Source organism: Microcaecilia unicolor, chromosome 3 (assembly GCF_901765095.1).
Source record: "Microcaecilia unicolor chromosome 3, aMicUni1.1, whole genome shotgun sequence".
Lineage (NCBI taxonomy): Eukaryota > Metazoa > Chordata > Amphibia > Gymnophiona > Siphonopidae > Microcaecilia > Microcaecilia unicolor.
The window spans coordinates 383607033-383624093 of record NC_044033.1 but is presented as its reverse complement, the minus strand read 5'-3'; the positions used below and the strand labels follow the sequence as shown (position 1 = coordinate 383624093).

General features: G+C 40.9%; 1 protein-coding gene across 1 annotated transcript in view; it reads left to right on the top strand.

Moving 5' to 3' along the window:
• Nucleotides 1-11058, top strand: part of CIB4 (calcium and integrin binding family member 4) — a 45264-nt gene extending 34206 nt beyond the window's left edge. Inside the window, exons 3-5 of the mRNA XM_030195124.1 lie at nucleotides 904-1013; nucleotides 4940-5028; nucleotides 10712-11058. Coding sequence (XP_030050984.1) covers nucleotides 904-1013; nucleotides 4940-5028; nucleotides 10712-10733 — 221 coding nt within the window. The 3' untranslated portion in view covers nucleotides 10734-11058. The remainder of the gene's footprint in view (nucleotides 1-903; nucleotides 1014-4939; nucleotides 5029-10711) is intronic.
• Nucleotides 11059-17061: the final 6003 nt, after the last annotated feature.

Here is a 17061-nt window from a genome sequence, read left to right as displayed (position 1 = left end):
CTTCATGGAGAGGAAAATAGGAAGGGAAGGGGGATGATCTTAGTAAAGGGCTATGTGGGTGGGGGAAGCCCATATGGAGTTCTGATTATTTAGTGAAATGTGAGGAAACAATTAAAAGGAAAGGAAGTTTAAAGGTAATAGAGAAAGAAGAAAAATAAAACCAACATCAGGATATTGCAGAGTCTGCTTTTCTGAAAGAGAGGATGCATCAGAGCAATATGATAAGATGGAGGAGTCTGCTTGCAAAAAAGAGGGGGAAAGAAGACCTAAAAGGAAAGGGATCAATAGGGTCAGTACTTGAGACAAGTCACAGTGTAGGTCACTGAAGATAGCTCTTGACTGGATAGAATAACAGGCATCTGTCAATTCTTCAGTTATCATAGAGGATCATATGCAGGGGTTGACCTATCAGATCACAGATTGTAAGATCAATCAGGAAGTGACAGTGAAGAAATGAAAGACCTAGGCTCTGCGGAGAGGGAGGAAGAGGTCACATGCAATGAAATGACTACTAGGAGAAATGATTACACACTAAGCAGGAAGTAACTACAGTCACATGCTGAATTATAATACACACAATACACTACACAAACACTCTGGGGACAGAACAATGGCAGTATTAGGGAAAATTGCTGTGTGTATAAAGCTCCACATATTCATTCAATTCTGTGCCTCCAGATATTTGAAGAATGAAACCTTTTGTCTTTGTCACCAGTTCATGGTGTCTTACCAGAAGAAGGAAAAGAATAGAACGAGATATGAAAAATTGTAGTAAATGCATAGATTCCAAATATTAGTCTGTTCGCCAGCTTGATCTGTTTGTCAGATAAGGTAGATTAGCAAATTTTAAATAAATGATAATAAACAACATTCCTCTCATTGACTTCTGTATTTTTAAAACAGATTTTAATGAAAATGATTATATAGATGAAGAAGATATTAAAACTATTGTCCATCGTTTGACACACAGTGAAGATATTGAAGAGAATGACATAATACAACTGATTGACCATGTATGTTTTATTTTGGGTTTTTTTTTTTTTACAATCCTTTAAAGTACATAGATAGTATGAATGTGCATCCGGAAAATGGTATGTTGTTCCTTGTTTTATTCTATTTTGTTTCCTAACTTTTTTTTTTTTAATTAATTTCTGTCATTCTGATATTTCTGCAGTGGCTTCACTGGGGTTTGTTTAGATCATGGGGGTCACACACACATGTTACCGAGCATATTTTGGATCTGTTTTTTTTTCCAGGCCATACAGTAAATTTGGGTGCAGTAAATCTATGTGAATTTATGTCCATACCCTGGTCAGACCATAGATTGATTGTTCTCAGATTAAGGGTACCAGATTGGTTTTTATCAAGTGGCTAATTTTGAAGTGCTGAACCCTGCTTCCCTTGTTGACAAATGAAACATTTCCATTATGACTGCCTTGGATATTGTTGCCCCTTTTCAGGAACAAAGATTTAATGGAAGGAATATTTGCTTTCTATGGTACTCTGGTCAATTATCCAGAGTATAAACTGCAGATGTAAAGAGCTAAGATGTAAAGAGCTAAGCGGTAGTGGAAGAGTAGTCAGCTGCATGAAGATGTTATTTTTTCAGAGGATAAGCAGGACACTATCACATATGGGTGACATCATCTGATGGAGCTGGGTGTGGATGCTGCCCAGCATAATATCTCTAAGAGGTCTTTAGCATGTATGGGTGCCTTCCCGCCCAATGCGCAAGTGCGGGACTAACAGTCTTTTGTTTTCCACAGAACAAAGAGGTCACCTCTGTGATCTGTCCTCAGAGTATCAAATGTTTCTTTTTGTGGTGTCTTTCCTTGTGGGTTTTTGCACTCCTTTTTCACATCTCTTTTATTTTCTCTACTTCAGTGTATGCTCTAGCAGGTTTTATGCATTTCTGACCTTTATTTAAAATTTTCAACCCTAGGACCTGAGTTGGACTGAGCTGTTTTGATGGTTTTCGCGCTCAGTTTAACTTTACTCCCCTCAACCACTGAGCCTTTTGATTTGGGACATTTCCCCCTACATGTCCAAGAAGGTATCGAACAGCTGTAACAAGGTTTCTTTTTTCAGGTACTGACCCCCATAACTGGTGAATCCAGTGCTTGGGATAAGACTGCAGGGGTCTTAATTATGTTCTCTGTCAGCCTAAAAAGCCCTGGAAGCTCAGCATGAAAAACTTTTTGGCACTCAGTCCGGTCCTTCAATGTCAGCATTGGTAACATTGGGCCCCAATAGCAGTTAGGTCTGCTCCAGACATGGGTTATCTTAATAACTGAATATGATGTCTAAGTTTGATTTTGGCGCTTTGGAAAAAATGTCCAAAAATCCAGTAGTGAACAATGGTTATTTCCAAATCAGAAAAATGTCCAGCTTTTTGTTTTGAAATGGCCATTTGCTAGAAGTTTTTGTGCTTAGTGCGTCCATCTCTTAGGACCATTAAAAAAAATCCATGGGAAATACGCACAAAAACAAGCCATTGGGATGTATTGGGGGGGGGGGGGGAAGAGGCCAGCATTCTTAGTAGATTGACCACACAGACATCCCAGCAGAGCAGTTGGGCACCCTAAGGGGCACTGTAGTGGACTTCACATAAAAAGTCCTAGGTACACATCTCACTGTTACCCCATTATAATATATGGTGAGTCTTCCATAGCCCACCAGAAACCTACTGTACACCACTACAATAGCCTTTATGCCTGCAGGTGTCACCTATGTGTAGGTATAGGTAACACCTAGGTGACGGTAGGTATTTAGTATTTTTTGGAGGGATCACATGTTCCGCCACAAGTGTACCAGTTACAGTGGGTTATGGGCCTGTGTCCCCTTCTCTACAGTCCTCTATACTGACCTCCAGGCTACTCCTAGGACCTGCTTGCTGCTCTAAAAGGAATGACCATCATATCTGAAGCTGTCATAGAGCCTGGTATGTACTGTCATTGTCACATTTTAGGGGGCTGGGAGGGGGTCAGTGACTACTGGTAGAATAAGCGAGTTATGCTTTAATCCCTCCAGTGGTCATTTGGTCATTTAGGCACCTTTTGGTCACTTAGTCATGATTGAAATAGGTCAAGCCAAAAACATCTTATTCCTTAGCAACAGCAGCAGATGAATCCAGAGACTAATGGGTTGTGTCCATATACCAGCAGGTGGAGATAGAGAGTGCTGAAGTACTATATAGGACAACATGCCCAGTCAGTATTCTCTATCTCCAGTAGGCGGATAGATGTTCCCATGTGCTGCTGGCTCCTGTGCTAAGCTTAGTTCAGTGCAGCCTTGGGATGAGTGGCTGTGCGATGCTGCCTTTAGGGGGTACACCTAGTCACCCCAGGTCCCTCCCCCACCCATCTCCCCTCTCTTGCTCTTCCTCCCTTCTCCTTTCCCATGAGGCAAAAAAAAGAGCCTTAGCAGGCTTAGTAGTCAGGATTTGATTTCCGTCTGAATCCCTGACTTGCTCTGGAGGATTGCTGTTTGGCAGTTATTGAGGGCATAAGAGAGTGGTGTGAGTACTGCAGCAACTGTCTGATCTTCAGAGCTTTAGTCTTCAGCTGGGTGAGTTTCTGTGCTAAGCTTCTCTCTGTAAGCTTCGTTGAAAAAAAATGGTGTCATGGTGGCAGAGCTCATTAAGTACTGAAGAAACTGCAATTTAGGGTTTATGTTTAATGTTCTTTGTGGGATTTACATCTGGCACCTGCATAACTTCCAGGGCCATTGAAAATCTGGACATTCAATGCCAGTGTCCAGAGATAGACCAGTATTGAATGACTGATTGATTAATTGTCATCAAGTCAAAGTCAACTCTAGGTGACCATAGATTGATTTTATCCAGAACAACCTGCCTTCTATTTGTGCGCAGAACCTTTTAATAGAGCTTTCATTGATTTTGTGATCGTGTTAATTCATCGTATTGCTGGTCTTCCACACCCTCTATTTCCAGGGACTTTGGCCATCAAGTAATATGAACAACAAACAGCATTTAGAGCCAACACCCATATAACTAATTGGGCAAAGCTAGAACTGAATATCTCCTGTGACTGCATGCCTTTATGTTTTCTCCAGACTTCCCTTGCACTGACCAGAGACTGCTGCAACAGTCACACCGGAGACACTGAATATCAACCCCTATAGGGGTGCATTGCAATTCAATTCCATATCATGCCATCATGAAGGTGATGCTCTATATAGGGAAAGGGACAATGAGGATTATATATTATATATTGCAGTGACACTGATAAAAATCATGCTATTTTGAGTTCAGGCCATCTCAATGTCCTATGCAATTAAGATTTACTTGCATATGTGTAATGAATATGTTAGTAAGCTCTCTAAACTTCAAGAGCTATTCACTCAATTATATCATGCTGCTACCATCATCTGTCAGTAAGGATTTGATATCATGCTTACCCTCAGAGAAAACAACATTGCTTATATGTAAGGTATTCTTTGAAGTCAGCAGGATATATCTTCACTTTACCTACCTGCCCCTCCCCCTAGGAGTTGGATTCCTTTGTATTTCAACTGCTATTTGCTTGCTATAAAATTGAGTGGGCTGTGTGCAGCATCATAAGAACTCCAAAAATATATCATTGAACATAGTAAAAAGCTCTCTAAGTTTAAAGAACTAGTTATTCATTTTACTACATTAGGCTCTATCAGATAATATCACCAATTAATGAGAGATTATATCATGCTACCCTTGGACAACACACATTACAGGTATTCAACTTTGTTTTACTCAAGTATAGAAACTGTTTTTATGCATGTAACCTCTGTTTATGCATGCAAATATGTTTTAAAATTACCAGCATAATGAGAATGTTTATTCATGTGTTTAGAAGTAAGATAACTATTCAAGGAAATACAGTTGATTTAACTATTTCCTTTGGTTCTTATTTTTATTTCCTTCCCTCTCATTTACTTACAGGTGCTGGATGAAGCTGACCTAGATAATGACAGTATGCTGAGTTTTGAAGATTTTGAAAATGCCATGTCCAAAACCCCTGATTTCTTAAAGTAAGAACTGTTATACTCGTATCTTGAATCTAGGTTCTTGATTGGTTAACTAGAGGCATAAGCAGAATCCATTTTATGATGTTGGTAGGTTAGACAATGCAGTAAATGTACCACAAATATTTAGAAGCTGATGTACCAAACTGTAATAATGTTTGAAAGATACCTCAGGCCAAGGACAAAAATCATAAGAACAGAAGAATAGCCATATTGGGGCAGACCGATGGTCCTTCTAGCCAAGTTTCCTGCTTCCATCAGTGGCCAGTCCAGGTCACAAGTACCTGGCAGAATCTCAAATAGTAGCAAGATTCCATGCTATCAATCCCAGGAACAGCAGTGGCTTTCCACATTTCCAGCTCAATAGCAGAATATGGACTTTTTCACCAAGAACTTGTCCAAACCTTTTTCAAATTCTGATACCCTAACCTTTGGTAATGAGTTCCACAGTTTAACTATTCGTTGAGTAAAAAAATATTTCATCTTATTTGTTTTAAAAGCATTACCATGTAACTTCATTGAGAGGCCCCTAGTCAGTTCTTTTCGAAAGAATAAACAGTCTTCATGTTTACCCATTCCATACCACTCAGGATTTTGTAGACATCTATCATATCCCCCCTCAGTTGTCTCTTTTCCAAGCTGAAGAACCCTAACCTATCAAGCCTTTCCTCATATGAGAGCAGTTCCAACCCCTTAATCATTGTGGTCGCCCTTTTTTGAACCTTTTCTAATTCCACTATATATTTTTTGAGATACACCAACCAGAATTGCATACAATACTCGAGGTTGCACTATGAAGTGATACAGAGGCATTATAATATTATTTTTCTTATTTTCTTTCCCTTTCCTAATAATTCCAAGCATTTCTGTTTGCTTCTTTTGGCTGCCATCACACACTGGGCAGAAGATTTCAGTGTATAGTCCAAGATGACACCTAGATCTTTTTTTTGGGTGCTGACTCCAAAGGTGCAACCTAACATCAAGAAGCTATGATTTAGATTTTTTTTCCTCCAATATACATCACTTTGCATTTGTCCACATTAAATTTCATCTGCCATTAGGGTGCCCAGTCTTCCAATTTCGTAAGGTCTTCCTACAGTTTTTCACAGTCTGCATGCATTTTAACAACTTTAAATAATTTTTTCTCATCTACAGATTTAATCACTGCTTTGGTTGTACCCACAAAAATGCAGTATATCAAATCCATGACCTTGACCCTGACCTCACTTGTTCCCATTTCTAGATCATTTATAAATATGTTAAATAGTACCAGTCTAAATACAGATCCCTGGGACACTCCACTATTCACCCTCTTCCAGTGAGAGAAATAATCATGTAACCCTATCCCTTTTACTAAGCTGAAGTAAAAGGTGCCTTTCGCTACCTGCAGGAGCCATTTTTGCTGTGCACTGTGTCTTTTTTACCACAGTGGGTAAAAAAGGCTGAAAATAGCCATGGCCGATGTTTCAACTAACAGGTCATTGTGTATCTGCTGAGGGCAATTAACCCGAGTCCCTGATGAAAGTACTGAAACCCGCGGTATTGGGCGTAATCAGGGGAAGCCCAAGTGGATTGTAGCATTAAGAGACATGGACACGGCTTCAAAGATAAGATAAGTTTATTATTATTTAGAGCACATGTAGTTTGAGCACTTTTACGTGTTTGCAATAGCACTTACAAAAAAATGAACTAAGGGATAGCCCAATGAAGAGATGCTATGCCACTAGGCAAAAGATTTAATGATATTGTCTTTATAAGTGGTATCTTCCGAGGGTTCCCTTATACAAGTATAAGATTATATCACATCATGAACATGCATAACAAACCAATGTGTAATGAGAAAAACTACAGGTTTTGCTATTTGCAGACAGTTAGTTCTTATTTTTGGTTTTGTAGTTTATTTGGTGGCTCAGAGGTAACAGTGATGTGCTAAAGGGGCTCTGTGGTGCAATGGAGAATGTGCTGAACTTGTAGTCTGTTGAAAAGATTCAAAGATTGTGGGTTTAAGTCCCACCAAAGTCATTTGTTGTGCCTGTAACTCTTGTTTAAAAATATTACAATTACTAAAATACAAGAGCAATAAGTTTTAACAAGTAATAAAAAGTTTTCTGTTGCTTGTGGTTTATATAGAGCTCTGGTGGTGCGGGGGAGGGGGTGTGAGAGGCATGGGATGCCTGCCTGTATAGTATGGAAACTGCTTTGCTGGTAATTGTCAGCGAGGCAGTGTATCAACTTACACTCCCTCGCTTGCAGTTTACTGGTTTCCCTGCCTCTATCTACTTCGCTGTATGATTCCTAGAAGTGTGGACACTGTATTCTTTGGAGATTGGATGGTTCCCTTTGCCTTCAGCATGTTTTTGGTGCCTGAGGAGTTACGAGCTTTGCTGGGGGAGCAGGCGGAGGACCTGCATATGTCTTGCATTTCCTGGCTGTTGACTCTGGTTTTTTCATGGGGAGTGGTAAACTGTTTAGGGGTGATTATTGCTGTAGATTGGTAGAAACCAGTGATTGGTCAGAGAGTTTAGTTTGTGGGCTTGTGGAGGGAAAATTGCAGTTGAGAGTTTCAGTAGGTGAGCCATGTTTTATTTATTTACTAGTAAAAAAGCCCCGTTTCTGATGCAAATGAAAGGGGGCTAGCAAGGTTTTCTTCTGTGTGCATGTGGGAGTGTGTGTGTCCCTGCCCTCTGCCCTCTCTCCCTTCCCCTGTGCTCTCTGTCCCCTCCCCCCTCGGAGTCGAGTCCTTCAGTGTTAAGTTTCCTGCTGTGTTTGTGTTACAGAGAGAGCGAGGGCGGAGCAGACACTCATGGGGAAACCGGATATCTCTCCCCCTTCACACTTCCAGCTGGAGGCTTCATTTAGAACATTGGTGGTGCCTTTTATATATAGAGATTAGGATTAATTTACCGCCTTTTTGAAGGAATTCACTCAAGGCGGTGTACAGTAAGAATAGATCAAACATGAGCAATTGGCAATTTCCGCAGTAAAAATAGTCAAATAATAATAAATATCAGCTGACAGATCACATTTCTGTGATACTGAGTAAGCATTTTACTAAATCTATATATATAAAAGGCAACCCCAACGTTCTGAAGCCTCCATGGAAGTTGAGGCGCCCGAGATATCCGGTGTGCCCTGGAGTGTCTGCACCGCCCTTGCGTCAAAACGTCATGACGCGTCAAAACGTCATGACGTTGAGGGCGGAGCTATTGACACTCGAGGGCCGAAACGGCCCACAGCAAACAAGGCAAGTAGCTTCGAGGGACGGAGGGAGGGGGCCACTTGCTAGCGCCCATTTCATTCCGCTCAGAAACGGGCATTTTTTCCTAGTGTCTTTATAATGACCGACTCACTACAGCCAGTTTCTGCATCACACATCTTCTATTTTTCATAACCTGTACATTCAAGACTCCTAAGGCAGGCACATTATGCTGAATCACAGTGCCATGTCGAGTCTTTATTCAAGACCAATAAAGAATGTTTTCTTATATTTGGGTGTCCTATGGTCATCTTGGAAGAGCTGCCATCCTTTTCCCACTCCGTTCTTCCAGTGATGTGACCACACCAGCAGCTACACAATGGGATTGTAGCAGCCACCTGATACCTGCGAACTGAAGTACCTGACCTGGAGGATCTTATTTTTGGTGGTAGTAAATTCAGCATGCAGAGTGAGCAAGATCTAGGCCCTAGTAACTGATCCACCTTACACTAAATTCTACTACGAGAAGGTGGTTCTGAGCACTCTCCTAAGGCCCTTCCTAAGGTGGTGTCTATAATTTTTCCCAGGCCTCACACTCACAAAAGTAAAAGCACCCTGCAGGTTCACTGCACACATCTGATTGCAAGAGAGCATTGGACTTTTATTAGATGCAGACTAATCCCTTTGTTAGTCTACTCAACTTTGTTTCATTTGCCCTAATAGGATGGGGCCTACTGTCAACAAATGTCATTATCTAACTGGCTAGTAGGCTGTACTTTTACTTATGCTCAGGCAGACTTGAATCTTGAGAGACATAATGTCAGAGTTATGGTGGCATTAATAGCTTACTTGAGATCCGTTTCAATGGAGGAGATTTGCAAGGCTGCAACATAGACATGTTTATTTATTTTGGATTTTGCTCACACCTTTTTCAGTAGTAACTCAAGATGAGTTACATTCAGGTACACTGGGTATTTATGCATTTATAGCCCATCATTGTTTGGAAAAGGACCTGGACACAACAATAGGTTTGGCCAGTTAGTCCTTCAGAATATCTTAGAACATAAGGGTTGCCTTACTGGGTCAGACCAAAGGTCTATCTAGCCCAGTATCCTGCTTCCAACAGTGACCAAGCCAGGTCACAAGTACCTTGCAGAATCCCCACAAGTTGCAAGATTTGACTCTACTGATCACCAGGAATAGGCAGCGGCTTTCCCCTGATTTACCTTAATAACTTTACCTCCTAGGAACTTATACAAACTTTTTTTTTAATCCAGTTATGCTAACTGCTTTTATCACATCCTTTGGCAATGAGTTCCAGGGCTTAACTATGCATTGAGAGAAAAAAGACTGAGTTGGTCACGTGTGACAGCAGGAAGCAGTGGCTTAGCCATGGGGGGGGGGGGGGGGGGGCTTGAGGGTCTGAGGCCCCCAAATTCGATTCAGGCCCCCCAAGGTCTGCTAGTTTGGCTGGCGAGGTCCCCAAATCCTGCCAGCAGAAGTCTTCCTCCAACACTGTTCGCCTCTGCGCTGCCTGACCTGCTTCCCCCACCCATGCATGCTCAATTAAAACCAAGCATGCACGCCACGGGGGAAAGCAAGGCAGGCAGTGTGTGGCAGCAAACAGCGCTGGAGAAAGGCTTCTGTTGGCAGGTCTTGGGAACTTCCGCCAGCCCAGGTTTGTAGGGTTGCAGCTGGGGGTGGAGAGCAGCAGGGAGGCAGGGCAAAATGTGCCTCCCCCCCCCCCCCCCACACACTTTTGGCTCAGCCCTCCCCCCCCCCCCCCCCAATTTTGGTGTGGCTGCACCTGCACACTTGACAGGAAGTGGTGCACATAAACAGTGAAGCGGCTCAAAAGCTTTTTAGTAATAGCTAAGCTGCAGAAGCTTTCCTGTGTGTTCCCTATGGGTAGCATCACCCATGCTGTGAGGACTTGTTTCATGCTGTCCATGGAGAACGTCTGCTACAGGTAAGTAACTTGGGGACCCTTTGACTAAAGTGCATTAAGCAGTAAATGAGTGAATTAGTGTGCACTGTTACCATACAAATGCAGTTACTTTTACTGCACTGGAATGACAGCACCTATTAAATTCATGCATTATCTGCATGCTGTGATAAAAGGTGGAAACTGGGCGGGTTATGCATAGAGAATGGGCATGGACAGTCAGTTAGCACATGGTACTTTCTGTGTGCTGTCACTGGTGCAGTTAGCACAGATGCACTTACTTCCTAATTGCAAACATTATTAACATGACAAATGTGGTACCTACAGAGGACATGCTGGGTACCCCCTCCCAACAATCACTTAACACCTTTTGCACTTCATATTTTACTAATTGCTTTTAAAGCACATTAAGTACAAAAACTTACCACACTTTAGTAAAAGGGCTCCTTGGCTTTATTTAGCAATTTTTCCTAAGCTGTTTGAATGAATTTTGTATAACTTGGCGAGTAGACATTGCAAGTGTCTAACTACAACTATTTTTTTTCTAGTTCCTTTAGAATTAATTTCTGACTAAATGATGAAATATTTATACCTGAAACACTCCTGTCTACAGCAACATACAAAGACAATGACTGGAACCTATTAATCATCATTTAAAGGGTTTACCTGAAACAGGTGAAGGAAGAAAAAGGTCTCTTTCAAATTACAAAAGAGTTTTTAAAAAGTATGATTATATGGACCTGATTTAGAACACACATTAAGGGGTGTAATTTTATAAAGATTTGTACATATACATGTCTAAATGCTAATATTCAGATACACGCTGTTCTATATAGAAAGGCACCTAAATGTGATGGCATGTAGTTTGAACGTGGGTATACAAATAGGTGGAGAATTGTTGGGGCACATAATACATATAGAATACTATAATTTATGCATTTTTTAAAAACAATCCAGGGGCCCTGTTTACTAAGGTGCACTAAAGTTTTTAGCGCACGCTAAAAATTAGCATGCGCTAATGCTAGAGACACCCATGGGTGTCTTTAGCGTTAGTGCATGCTAATTTTTAGCATGCGCTAAAAACTCTAGTGCACCTATAGCACAGCTTAGTAAACAGGGCCCTAGGTGTAAACATTTACACCATTCTACGGCTAGTGTTGTGCCTACATTATATGTGTGTCTTTTACCTGTTAAGCTAGTATTTGATAAAGGAAAGTTGGTGCCTTCTTTCCTTTATAGAATTATAGACACCCCTTTAGAGAATTGCTCTCCAATTGCAGAAATGGGTGTTCACTGCATCCTAAAAACATGTTGTCACATCAAACACAGTGTGGTCCATGTAATTAGTTCTGTCACATGTAAATGCATTTCAAGCAGCTGATTAACATGGCAACAGAGTAGTGCAAAAATTTCACAAATACCCCTACTACAGGAACGTTGATCATAGCTTAAAATGTTAACTTTTCCAGTCTAAGGTGCCAAATGATGAGGTGCTGTAGAATTCCCTTCCCTCTTCCACCCCAAAGAAAAAGGCCATGGTGGCCTTTCCACTCATCCAGCATATGCAAATTCCAAACAAAGCCCCATGATTAAAACTTCTTATTCAAATTCCTTACCTGGGAATGCCCTCCAGCCTTTAGACCTCTCCAGGTTACTCCATAGCCCCCAGTCCAAAGAGGGTAGAAACAATCCCTGCTCATTCCTTCCCTGCCAGTGCTGTATTTCAAGCTTGCATCAAGGAATCTACAGTTCTGCTTTCCCCTTATATGCATTTGCAGACTGGAGCAATGTGGGATTCACAAAACTGTGGTACTTAGCTGTGCAGTTTAGTGAATCCCATGGGCATTTGACTTGCTTTAAAACAGTGTGTATAGCACTATTTCAACATAGTCTTGCCCATCAACATTCAGCTGGCAACTACATGTTAGTAAGGCGGGTGCTGACCAATAGTCAGTGCCAATACCTGCATAACTAACTGGGCAAAGGTTTTGCTTTCACCTGTATAACTCCCAGGTCACCCCCATTTCTTCCCCTGGAATTCCCCTCTTGCCTGGATTAGAGTTGGCTGCTTAGTGCCAATATTCACTGGCATTGCCTGGTTAAGTACCGCTGAATATCGGTGGCCAGTCCATTGTGCCACTTAAATGGTATTGAATGTTGGACCCTTAATATTTTTCCATTTCTTTCTTTATGTGAAAAAGCCTTCTCAATTGGTATACTGTTGCTATAGTCATATTTAGTCAGTGTATTTTAGAAATAAACTGATGATTTTCTTAAGTTTAAAAGTTATACTGTAAACAAACTTGTCAAGTTTATAAGGAATGATTCTGATCCAAAGATTTATTCTGACTGCCACTTTCAAATGAGGAAAGAAGTGGCATCTTTTCCATTTCTTGTGAGAGGTAATTGGAAGCAAATGTTTTAGTTATAAAATTTTGATTAGCACAGTTACTATGTTTCACAAAAAAATGAATAATTCACTCTACTGTGCTAGTTTTTTTGTATCCCTTTATTGCTTCCTTGGAGTAGGGCACTACCTATTCAACACTACAAAACATTTACTGGATTAAATTGCTTGTATCTATATATTATAAATATTGTTTAAAAATTGACTTCTGTTGCCTGTTATATGTAAAACTTTTTAAAGTAATAAAAAGAAAGCTGAAAAATAATAATCATATATTCAATGCTTTCTTAGTTGAGCCTTTTTTCACCTAACTTCTCCACGACTGTTGTACTATGTATATATTTGTTGTTTATATTCTGTAAACACATAAAACCACAGCATAAAATATACACACAAATATATATCCATCCTCTTTCTTCAGTTCAGCAGTCTCTACTATGAAATATAAAGCATTTCAACTTGCCAGAAGACAATGGGGCTCAAAGTTCAAGGGGGCATATCGGCAGTGTACCGAAGGCTGGACGGGGGGCGTGGTTAACAGATGGCCGGCTTCGGCCAATAATGGAAAAAAGAAAGCCGGCCCTGACGAGCATTTGGCCGACTTTACTTGGTCCCTTTTTGTTCAAGACCAAGCCTTGAAAAGGTGCCTGAACTGACCAGATGTCCACCGGAAGGATTTGGGATCACCTTCCCTTACTCCCCCAGTGGTCACCAACCCCCTCCCACTCAAAAAGAAAATTAAAAAACATTTTTTTGCCAGCCTCTATGCCAGCCTCAAATGTCATACCCAGCTCCATCACAGCACTATGCAGGTCCCTGGAGCAGTTTTTAGTGAGTACTGCAGTGCACTTCAGGCTGGCAGACCCAGCCCACCCCACCTGTTACAATTGTGGTGGTAAATGTGAGCCCTCCAAAACCCACCCGAAACCCACTGTACCCACATCTAGGTGCCCCCTTCATCCCTAAGGGCTATGGTAGTGTTGTACAGTTGTGGGGAGTGGGTTTTGGGGTGCTCAGCACCCAAGGTAAGGGAGCTATCCACCTGGGATCATTTTGTGAAGTCCACTGCAGTGCCCCCTAGGGTGCCCGGTTGGTGTCCTGGCATGTGAGGGGGACCAGTGCACTACAAATGTTGGCTCCTCCCATGACCAAATGGCTTGGATTTGGCCGGGTTTGAGATGGCTGCCATTAGTTTCCATTATCAGCGAAAACCAATGGCGGCCATCTCTAATGTCGGCGATCTCTAAGGGCGGCCCAAATGTTGAGATTTGGCTGGCCCCGACCATATTATCGAAATGAAAGATGGCCAGCCATCTTGTTTCGATAATACAGTTGGGTACACCGCTTAACGGGGCCATCATTAGAGATGGCCGCTCTTATAGATGGCCAGCCCTGTTCGATTATGCCCCTCCACGGTACTTTGTAAGTCTAAGGATGCTGTTTACTAAGACGCGCTGTAGGTGCTCTAACATTTTTAGCATGTGCTAACGCTAGAGACACCCACATGTTCCCATGGGTGTCTCTAGCACTAGCGAATACTAATTTTTAGCATGTACTAAAAATGCTAGTGCACCTTAGTAAACAGGGCCCTGGAAGTGCTTTGAAAATATGCCTCTAAGAAAGGTCATTTCTCCTCGACATAACCCCTTTATCTCACACATGGAGCAGCATCTTAGAAAGGACATACAAATCAGAACATCACAAATGGACATCCATCTCACATGTATTTTAGAACAGGATACAGCTTGTTCTAAAATACATGAAGGAATTCACTTGACGCGGTGTACAGTAAGAACAGAACAAGCATGAGCAATAGGCAATTGCAGTAGTAAAAATATTCAAATAACAATACAAAGTATGGCATGGTATACTACTTACAATGTCAACACAATACGTAATAGAGCATTTTAATTGATAATGAAGGGTAAAGCAAAGATGTAACATATAGATAGGTAAGAGAGTAAGAAGAGGTAGAAAGTAAGGTGACTGATTTAAACAAAGTTGCATACGATGTCAGAGAGATGGTTAAATATTATCTCAGCTAGGGTAGGAGTGAATAAACAAGTCCTGCTGCGTGTAGCCCAAGTCACTCCCTGTGTGTGTGAGTGAGACTAACAAGTTAGTTACTTCTTCCATTAAAGGCCTGGTTGAAGAGCCAAGCTTTCACTTGCTTCCTGAAGTAGATAGTCTTGTGTTAAGCGGAGCCTTTCAGGCAGTGCATTCCAGAGTGTGGGGGCTACTCTGGAGAAGGCTCGCTTGCAGGTATCACGTCGTGCAATGATAGATAGATACTGCCCATAAAATCAAACATGAAATAAGAAGAAAAAGCAAAAAACAAAACAAAGTGCAATAGCCAAGAAATTAATAGTGCCAGTGTGGTCTGCCTACACACTCCATGAACCATTTGAACAAGCAAATTGAAATTGAAATTCACATAGAAGTAGAAACTACCCAAAAAGTTATATGTACAAAAAGTGATTTTCAAAAGTACTCTCAGAAATAATAAAGAGAAATAGTCACTTACCAATGTGTAGAACTGAGAATGTTTATGTGTCAAAAAAGGCAGCATAAGAACGTGGAGGGTGGCAGCAAACCAACAGAAATAGTGAAAAAAAAACAAGGCTCTCTGTGGTGTGAAGCAGTGGAAAATCAAGCCTCATTATGATGTGAAACAAGCCTCACTGTTGTGTGAAGCAGTGAAAATTCAAGCCTCATTTTGGTGTACAAGCAAGCTATGTGGAAATATGCCAAGTGAAATAGACTCCTGAGGCAGGCTTTTGCCATACTGAAATGCAGGACTGTGTCAAGTCCATTCAGTGTTCTTGATATTTTGGACATCAGCTTTTGAGGCCCTTTTACTAAGCCACATAAGCATCTATGCGTGCCAATTTGGAGTTACTGCCTGGCTACTGCATGGCTCTTGTGGTAATTTCATTTTTGGTTTGTGTCTGATATGCGCATCTGAAAACTAATATTTTTATTTTTTTTGGTGCGTGTCCGCTATGCGTGCCAAGTGGCACTTGACATGCATAGGTCATTACCGTCTGGTTAATGCGTGAGACCTTACTGCTAGGTCAATGGTTGGCGGTAAGGTCTCACACCCAAAATGGACGCATGCCAATTTTTATTTTGCCACACGTCCATTTTCGGCAAAAATTTTAAAAAGGCATTTTTTGCAGCCGCACTGAAAAATGGATCTGCATGCACTTAAAACATGCGCCTACACTACCGCAGCCCATTTGTATCTTACATATTTTTAGTATTATCAATAAATTGTTTCCCCTGGTTGGAATTGCATTGGTCTCCCTCAATTTTTTTTCTTTATTCCCTCTCGTGGACAGCTGCTCAATTAGAGAACCTTTCTGTAACCTGAACACGACAAGTCCCAGATCTAAATATGGACGTCCATCATTTTCGACATGGATATCACTTCCTCTTTTGTGATTGTAGTTGAATGTCCATGTTTTGGGCCCTCCCTAATTCCATCTAAAACACACCCAGACCATGCCCGCTTGCCATATGGATGTACTGTAGTGTTAGATGTCCATGTCTAGCCTTTGTATGATTGGGATTTGGACATGTAAATGCCAGTTTACAGATGTCCAAAAATGATAGAGCTTCTAAAATAACCACCATCTCTTGTCTGTAGTCTAATCACATCATCATTAGGAAAGCTAAACTATTAATTTCAGAAAAGAAACTCAAACTTGGGTTTACATTTCTGAAGCACACAGTATATCTCCTTTGCTACAAAGCAAGGTCATAGGGACAACAGAGCCATAACCTCTGAATCTGTATTTACACTTCTGTTTCTGTTTGGTTTTCATAACAAATAGTGTATTTATATTTATTAAGTTTAACAGTTTTAGCCAAGAGAAAGAAACAACACCTTTGGAACAAGACATAATCCAAAAGCCTTCATATAAACAAGGGGGAAAAGGTTTACACAAGATTTACAAATCAGATCTTTGCTTTTAAAGTCAAGAACATGGGAGAGATCCAACCATTATTTAAGCAAAACAAAACCTTAAGAAGATGAAAAAAATCATAGACTGGCAGACTAGCAATAGATGCCCTTCCTTATCAGTGCATATTAAACATCCAATTATACTAAAATTGGGGAAACATTACTGATCTCTCCTGAGCAATGTTGTTAGAATAAAATGTAAATTGTTCAGGTTTATAAAAATATATCTTATTCCCGTATTCTCAATTGCACATTTACAAGGAAAATGTAGCCAACAGAGTACTCCAAGCTCCAAAACTCCAGATCTGAAAAAGAGGAATTTCTTTGTCTTGTTCTGGATGGCCTTAGTCATTTCAGAAATCATTCTAATTTTCATCTGATAAAACAAACCATCTTTATGACAAAAGAAAAATCTTAACAGGCTGTCTTCAAGTCTAGGCTTAAAGCCCACCTCTTTGCTACTGCTTTCGACTCCTAACCATGACTCTCTTACTCAACACCCTCACTTATCACCCCTACCAATG